This window comes from Lygodium microphyllum, chromosome 8, assembly GCF_053477565.2.
Source record: "Lygodium microphyllum isolate KBCC chromosome 8, Lygodium_microphyllum_v1.1.10, whole genome shotgun sequence".
Classification (NCBI taxonomy): Eukaryota; Viridiplantae; Streptophyta; class Polypodiopsida; order Schizaeales; family Lygodiaceae; genus Lygodium; species Lygodium microphyllum.
In genome coordinates this window covers 161,238,687-161,247,198 of record NC_141142.1, presented here as the reverse complement: position 1 = coordinate 161,247,198, position 8,512 = coordinate 161,238,687, and the positions used below count along the sequence as shown (strand labels likewise).

The window sequence follows — 8,512 nt, the reverse complement described above, 5'->3', positions numbered from 1 at the left end:
CACCCCTCCCCTTCTTGTCATATTCGCTTGATAACCTACACTATAATCCCTTCCATGCGAACAGTTTTATCACGTATCAAAGCCTAACCCTTGGTTCGCATCTTGCAGGTCCCCCTACGAGAAAAACATGGAGAACCTAGGGCAGTTGGATTGCAAAGACGCTCTCCGCTATCGACGGAAACATGTAGCACACGCCCCTCCGCTAGTGCGCTACGTGCCCACCTCAAAAGGTATGCAAAGAAATGAGGTCCCAAGTGACACCACCCCGGACGAAGGCCGAAGAATCCCCGTGCCAGGGGAGTCGAGCTTAAAGAAGCACACAAGATGTGGCAACACCAGTTATGCAAACCCCAACAGACGCTCGGGCACCAGGTGCTCAAGATCAGAAAGGGCAGCTCAGGACAGGAAAGAATTCAATGAATTGTTCAACAACATTTTGGAAACGGTGGCGGCCCGAGATTACACCCTTCATGTCTCAGCAACGGAACCAAAATGTGGGAGCCTTCGCTCAACCACCAAGACCCACGGACCGCTTATTGCTTCAAGCATTCCAAGCGAGCTCTAATGGCTATCTCTCACCTAGCCGATATGTCATCGATCCTATGAGTGTAATGAGCTTACCTTGATGCCGACACGAGTTGCCTCCTCTCTCACACACCCCAGTAGCTCCACGATCCTAGATGCGAGCTCAAGCATCCTCAAGCCTTCTCCATCTCCAAGCTCCATCCTCCATAGCCGTACACACAAGAAAAGAGAAGAGAAGAGAAGAAGAGAAGAGAAGATGGTGAAGAGCTTCACTCTCTTGATCCCTCACTCTCACACACTCACTCCCTCACACTCTCACACTCCCTCTCTCAAGAGCACACACAAGCAAGAAGATGAGGAGAAGAGAAAAAGAAGAAGACTCTTGTTAGCCACACACCAAAGAATGAGCTCTCATTCACTTTTTGAACTTTATATATACAAACTCTAAAATCCCATGGGCACCCATCCCTTTTTTACATGACCGGCCCTTATGGCAAGGTCTTTTTTCCATTTCTCTCTTCTAGCCTTATGCCTCTAGCCTACACCCGTCTAGTATTTTACAATTGGCACAGGAGGGAGCCGAGCGCTCTTTTACAAGAGTTTTCCGAGTTTTTCGAGGCGCCCTTTATTTAAAATTGCGCTTTTTGCCCCGGCTTAGCTTTGGAGGTCGCTTGCGTGTCTTTGCTCTTTTTCCATGTTTTTTCTGCTTTTTCCTTCCTTTTTCCGCCATCTCGACTTGGGGTTAACAAATACTTAATACAAACATGTAAGGTGTATATCATCATTTAGTTAAAGTTATAACATGGGGTAAAGTTCCAACATTCTCTTCGGTATTGAGATCTCAACTAACAACTTGGCACATTATCATGACTCATTGGGAAGTGAACATCCCAGCTTGATGATGTCTAAATCAAGATGGAGCTATGTATAATGTCTAAATCAAGATGGAGCTTTGTATAATGTCATGACATTTTCAACACTTTTACTCTTTTAACAAAGCCCTTGTATTACTTTTTAAACCTTATTACTAAGGTTAACCCCTTATAAATTAAGGTGGTTCATGCACAATATTTGGTTTGAGGAAGAATGTGAAATGTGGTTCATAAATGGAAAAAATTTGAGAGCTCGCTCATCAATGGTGACACTACAACATAAATAACATGTGAGTGGTCTTTATGTCTACATGTCTATATACATATATTAACATTGACATACAACACTACGTAAACATAGTAGAGGACTAAGGATGGAAAAGGTTTGGAGATGAATTTTGGCATGGCAAATCCAGTTGAACTGGTCTAGAGCTTGGAATTATAGTGTTAGAAACAATCAAACCAATTGTTAAGATCATAGGCATGAAATTGATCATGTGAGATCGTAATCTCAAGTATCACTATCATTTAAAAATGAGAAAGAGAGAGAGAGAGAGAGAGAGAGAGAGAGCGTTTCTACCATACACCAGTAGTAACTGGCCTCTAATGTAACCTTGCAAGTGCTCAAACTTTTTTTGCTCTTTTTAAAACAAATTTCCTAATTATGATATATTGCTTCTCTAAAGAGTAAAACCATGGAGCAGCATTAAATCAAACCTTTGAGTTTAGAACTAGAGGCTATGGACATTAGATGTGGATTATGGAGAGAGAGAGAGAGAGAGAGAGAGAGAGAGAGAGAGAGAGAGAGAGAGGGAGGGAGGGAGGGAGGGAGGGAGGGAGGGAGAGGGTGAGGGAATCAATACTTTGCATTTCTATGCATCATGGCTATTACGCTTTGGCCCAACCCTCCACTTCATCAAGCATGGAGTCATCATGACCATCACCTAAGCAAGATAGGCCACCAAGTGAATTACAATGCAAATACCAAGTTGCTTTAATTGCAGGAGACAGTTGATCTTTGTTGTACTATTGCTTCTTGACTCTAAATTTAACAAATGTATGATTTTCACGGTAGATGTTGGACGGATTCAGACTCACAATGTTGATCTCCCTACCAAGCTTGAACAAGTTGAGGCTTATGGTGTTGTATGAGAGAGAGAGAGAGAGAGAGAGAGAGCATTTCTACCATACACTAGTAGTAACTGGCCTCTGATGTAACCTTGCAAGTGCTCAAACTCTTTTTGCTCTTTTTAAAACAAATTTCCTAATTATGATATATTGCTTCTCTAAAGAGTAAAACCATGGTGCAACATTAAATCAAACCTTTGAGTTTAGAACTAGAGGCTATGGACATTAGATGTGGATTATGGAGAGAGAGAGAGAGAGAGAGAGAGAGAGAGAGAGAGAGAGGGACGGAGGGACGGAGGGAGAGGGTGAGGGAATCAATACTTTGCATTTCTATGCATCATGGCTATTATGCTTTGGCCCAACCCTCCACTTCATCAAGCATGGAGTCATCATGACCATCACCTAAGCAAGATAGGCCACCAAGTGAATTACAGTGCAAATACCAAGTTGCTTTAATTGCACGAGACAGTTGATCTTTGTTGTACTATTGCTTCTTGACTCTAAATTTAACAAATGTATGATTTTCACGGTAGATATTGGACGGATTCAGACTCACAATGTTGATCTCCCTACCAAGCTTGAACAAGTTGAGGCTTATGGTGTTGTATGCTGAAAATGGTTATAATGATGCAACCAAAACAGAAAGTAAATTCCGTGGAATGATGGCCCATGTGTCTCATGCACCTAAGAATGTCAACTTTGGGAGTCCAGGAATGTGTCCTTTTGTCAATCTCATAACGACTCTAGACTATCATCCTCACATGGATACATAAGAGACTTTGCAAAGGTTGAATTTTATGAATGGTAGTGCTTTTGCAAAGCCAAAAGGAGTTTTATGTTTATTAGCCATTCGCTTGCCTGCTCCCTCCCACCCAAAAAGAAGACCAAAAGAAGTACATATAAGACCAGGTAATACATATTCCGGAAAATCAGATTCCAGAACGTAAAAAGACCACAACTAATAAATACATAAGTACATATATTGTGCAGATTTATCGACGGGCCTGGAGGTGCCACGTAAGATCGGTCGCGCTCCACGTAGATGGCTCTTTCCAGGTGGCCATCTGGAAAGATCGCTTGTATGTAAATTGCCCTCCATCCAGAGTCCAGACTCGTCTTCCTTCTGCAATGAAACGAGCATCACACAGAGAATCGCCCTCTCACGCACACACACACACATCATCATCATCGCCATCACCAGGCAGCGGTGAGCGCTTGCATTCTACATCAGCCACCATCCACCAACGAGACAGATCACGTTCAGAGCATAGCCACCATCCTGCACGTCAGCCTCCTCCTCCCGAGTCCTTGGCAGATTTATCGTATCGCTGTGGTGCATGCATGGCCGACTGTAATACTCTCGAAGATATCGACATCGAGCACATACTGGTGTCGATGGAGCTACCGGCACCCCTGGCGTCGCTTCCACGCTGGGTGGCCGACGTAGCCCGCCAGCATTTCCGCAGCCTGGAGCCGAGCCCGCCCTGCCCACGATGTACTCCTATTACCGCTCATCATCATCATGATGCACCCGCCGGAAACAGCAGCAGCACTAGCAGCGCAACAACAAGAACAACCACAACAAAGTTCCGTTACCTGAACAACCCCTCGGGCAAGTCGCTCCGCCTCCAGCCCCTCTTCTGTTGCGAAGCCTGCTCCAACACCTTCGTCCTCTCCGGCTCTGGTTCTCTTCGCGGAAAGTACCGACCACGCACCAGCAGCTGCACCACCACCATGACCACCCTCAGCAGCAAGAAGAAGAAGATCATCACAGCAGCTAGTAGTGCCACTACTGCTACCACCTCCTCATCAATGAAGCACCGCCCCAACGCCCTGCAGCAAACTAACAATATATTCCCGCCATCTTCATCATCTGAGCATCCTGATGAATATCCTATAAGCAGGACAAAATATGAGCGTGTGCAGGAGCCAGCGCCGCCCACCAGCCCCTGCAAGCGACCTCGGATGCAGCAGCACATGTGCAGGTATGATGTTGACCAGCATCGGCAGCAGCAGAGTACTGCTATAATTGCGCCCCATCATTATTATAGCAGTACCGCTCGTCGCGATCAGCTGGATCAGGCACACCTGCGACAATCATCATCATTATTATTGTCATCAAGTGCCTGGCCGGCAGGCCCCCAATCTCCAGGCGTCGCACGGCCTCAACGCCCCTTGTATTTTTATGAGCTGCAGCAGGGCGATATAATTCAGCAGCAGCAGCAGCAGCAGCGACAACCGCCGCCGCTCTACCACGATCATCAGCTCATACAGGATTCACCTGATGAACCACAGTCAACACCTTTGGAGTACGCCGTCAACAATAGTATCATTAGCCCCATTAATAATTCTGGCTCGTTGAAAAGCCGCAGTACCGCGCCAGCTGCCATTACTCATTCTGGCCATCAGTACCGAGTCCCGCATCAAGACACCAATGCAGATGTACTCCTCATTGATGACCTTCAAAGCGTTACTCTCCGAGGCACTGCGGCCGATGTACTTCCTGGTCACATGACGTCACCTGGCATTGATCATGACGATCAGTACTCCGAACAATGGCCGCAGCTAGGGATTGCTGCCGACAATCTGGCTGACAATGATCCCAACCTTCTTGATGCGGTCGTCGATGGTGATCTCATGCTTGCCAATTTGGCAGACAATGAATATCCATGCGCTGCTGCAGATGCAATTCCTGATAACAGCACAGCAGCTGGCATTCATCACGATGATCAGCACTCCGAACTATGGGCCCTGCTAGATACTGCTGCTGATCCCAACCTCCTGGATGCGGTCAGTGATATTAATTTCCCAGGCGCTGCTGCAGACGTACTTCCTGATCACATGATGTCAGCTGACGATCAGTACTCCGAACAGTGGCCACGGCTAGGGATTGCTGCTGACAACCTGCCTGAGATCGATCCCACCCTCCTTGACACAGTCATTGACGTTTATCCCACACCTGGTAATGTTACAGACGATGAAGGTCCATGCGCTGCTGCAGATACAGTTCTTGACGACAAGATGGCAGCTGGCATTCATCGTGCTGACCAAATTTACTCCGAACTATGGGCCCTACTAGATACTGCTGCTGATCAGCTGCCTCACATTGATCCCAACCTCGATGCGGTCATTACTGTTGCAAATGATGATCGGGGTGCTCCTGCAGATATAACCGATCATGAAACGTCAGCCGGCTTTCGTGATGATCAGTACTCCGAACGATGGCTGCTAGACACTGCTGCTGATCAACTGCCTCCCAACCTCCTTGATGCAGTCACTTATAATAGCGATCTCGTGCCTGTTAATGTCGCAGAAAACGATCATCACAAGTCTGACTCTCAGCCGTCCAAATCATCCTGCTTTGTGCTGTTAGACGGTGCCGATGATGCTCTGGCCGCTGGCCACAACCCCTCCTTCCAGCTCGACCATCACATTCATGCTTCGCCTGTTGCAGATGATCATGATCATGACTCCGGTATTCGCTCCGAATCTACATCGACAAGCTGGTTATTACGGACCGGTCAGGACGATGAGATGCATGTCATTCCCAGCAGTTTCCAGCTCGATGATCTGCCTGCTTCATTCTCACCAACTACAACGTACTCCAGCACTGCGGCAATGAATGTTGCAATGGCCCCAGTCAGCAGCTGCAGGCAGCCCCGAACTGTTACGGCTTCTCACAATGATAATCAGTTCCATGACGGCATTGGTATCTTTGACTTACTCCTACCCCAACATTTGGATGCCAGCCCCTGGGTTCGAGCATTTTAGCATGTTAATGCCTCTAGCCTTTTAAGGAACTGAACTTTGCGGTCCCTTCAACTGTACTGCTTTGACAAAAAAGGACGAAGAGAGCAGCTCTCTTTCAGTGATTGCAGATTGAACTCAAAGGAGCTGCACATTATCAACTGTGTGCCGGGAGCTCAGACACAATCTCATGTTTACAACTATTATTGGCCAAAGCCCAGTACAACCTCAGAAGAGAGCAGCTCTCTTTCAGTGATTGCAGATTGAACTCAAAGGAGCTGCACATTATCAACTGTGTGCTGAGAGCTCAAACACAATCTCATGTTTACAACTATTATTGGCCAAAGCTGCTCTTTCAGTGATTGCAGATTGAACTCAAAGGAGCTGCACATTATCAACTGTGTGCTGAGAGCTCAGACACAATCTCACGATTACAACTATTATTGGCCAAAGCCCGATACAACCTCGGAATAGCAGCGGGCCGATCGATGATAGCCGTCTCATTCCTAATTCCCCTTTACTTGGGATCAGCTAATTCGTTGAGGCATTCAAAAGAGTGCTAAATTAGCTTTTGAAACAATTGGAGGTTGTCCACGCAATTTGCACATTGTCGAATATGATATGTACTCTGTATTCAAATGAATAGCATGTATTTCATTAATTTAACACGTACAATAGAAAAGACTGTCATACTTCCTCACAACTCCAGGACTGAAGGGCATCTTGGTATGTCTTATATGTGAGGATTGGCAAAATTGCAAAATGGTGATGACTTTCAGAAAATGAATATGTCCTATCGGAGCTGGTCGTCTGTGGGCTGAAACTGACCTCTTAATGTTGAAAGAAACTCTGCTAGAAATTAGGGGATTTTCTTGTGTTTTCTCCAACTAAAACCGAAGGCACGGGCTCAGACAAGCCAAGTATTCAGCACGAACATGTTGCACTCACAAATGCCACAAACAAGATTCACCGGAAAGTCCATCATGTTAGATTGAGAGGACTGCTCTCTGAGACTCTCTTTCAAATCTTCTGCAATATCCCCTGTAACTTCATTGATCACAAGTAAAATGGCTCCCCATATCTGCAGATTGGACTCAGTAGAAGGTCAAACAGCTTACAGTTACCTACCAGTACTCTCCCTCTCTTCGACCCTTCCCTTCTGCAGTTGCTGCGATCCCCCTTTCCTGATTGCGGAACATGCGTCCCCCTTTTGATTGTGCCAGGAAGTCCCCCTTCCTCATGCTTTAGCCTCACTAGTGGTGAATAGCTATTGCAAGTGCACAGAATTTGACATTGTGACTGAGCTCCTCTCTGCAATCCCACCCCTTGAATACTTCAGGTTACTCATCTTCTCTTGCTACAGTCCCCTTTCTTGCCGGTGCTTGCTAGTCTTGTGAGTAACATGGCGAAATTTTTGGCAACATATACAGCTGATAGCATTCAGACATGGCATAAATTAACTACACTGGACTAACCACATAACACCGGGGTCCGGCAGACCTGCTAATTTAACCTAGCTATATAATCTGACCTTGCTAGAGCCGATGGGAAGCCAAAAGGAAGGAAGCCTGCGCCGCAAGGGCGATGAACGTCAGACGCTGCAATGCTTCTGCTGCCGTTAAAAGGAGATGGTTCGATCACACATGCTCGGATTGTTGTGAAATGTATGAAGTATTGTAGCCTCGGCGCCTATGAAGCCACGAGCGGAGCAACAACCATCTCTGCTTCTTTCCAGTTCCTGCGCGGGAAGGCTTCTCTCGCTCTCTCTCTCTCTCTCTCTCTCTCTCTCTCTCTCTGAAAACGCGCGTACTTCGTTTTCAAAACTCGAGGGAACATGCCCGTTTCCGTGCCAAAGTAAACAAATACTTTTAGCATTCCAAAGTACAGGAATTTGAATTTCCACCACCAATCTTAAGAACCCCTCTTAAGAGCGCCAACCCCTCTTGAGGTTGCAATGTTCTCGACATTACCCAGCACTCCAGAGGACATCCAAAGAGTTGCAATACCTTGAAGAAAGAATTACATGAACACCATGAGATGCCATTGCATTGATGACATCTTGATATGTTCAAGCTGTTGCAATATGGTCAAGAAACAAACTAGACCCTTAGGTGATAACAAGGCATGCTAATGGCCATCATGCATCCTAAGTCGTTCCTTTATTATAATTGTTGTGTGTAAAGGATGAATCAATCAGTGGCAATTCCTTGCGTGAATTCCCTAATTGATTGCACTGCCAT

At 46.1% G+C, this 8,512-nt stretch overlaps 1 protein-coding gene across 2 annotated transcripts; it reads right to left on the bottom strand.

Moving 5' to 3' along the window:
• Positions 1 to 3,232: 3,232 nt before the first annotated feature.
• LOC148033078 (uncharacterized) lies at positions 3,233 to 8,047 on the bottom strand. 2 transcript variants are annotated; one of them, XM_087683811.1, is made up of 4 exons: positions 7,804 to 8,047; positions 4,328 to 7,702; positions 4,122 to 4,246; positions 3,233 to 4,009 (listed from the first exon to the last, which is right to left on the bottom strand). In XM_087683811.1, exons 2-4 carry the CDS (start codon positions 4,502 to 4,504, stop codon positions 3,748 to 3,750), a joined length of 564 nt encoding a protein of 187 aa, XP_087539937.1. In that variant the 5' UTR covers positions 4,505 to 7,702; positions 7,804 to 8,047; the 3' UTR covers positions 3,233 to 3,747. The 2 variants fall into 2 exon arrangements, with proteins under 2 accessions (XP_087539937.1, XP_087539936.1); XM_087683810.1 differs by having other exon boundaries at positions 4,122 to 7,702.
• Between the last annotated feature and the right edge of the window lie 465 nt (positions 8,048 to 8,512).

Bases quoted from the DNA above. Each gene is read 5' to 3' on its own strand.
- LOC148033078 (XM_087683810.1), bottom strand. From the start codon at position 4,504: ATGTGCTGCTGCATCCGAGGTCGCTTGCAGGGGCTGGTGGGCGGCGCT. The intron at 4,010-4,121 runs GTAACGGAACTT...CATCGTGGGCAG, and splicing joins TTGCCCGAGGGGTTGTTCAG to GGCGGGCTCGGCTCCAGGCT.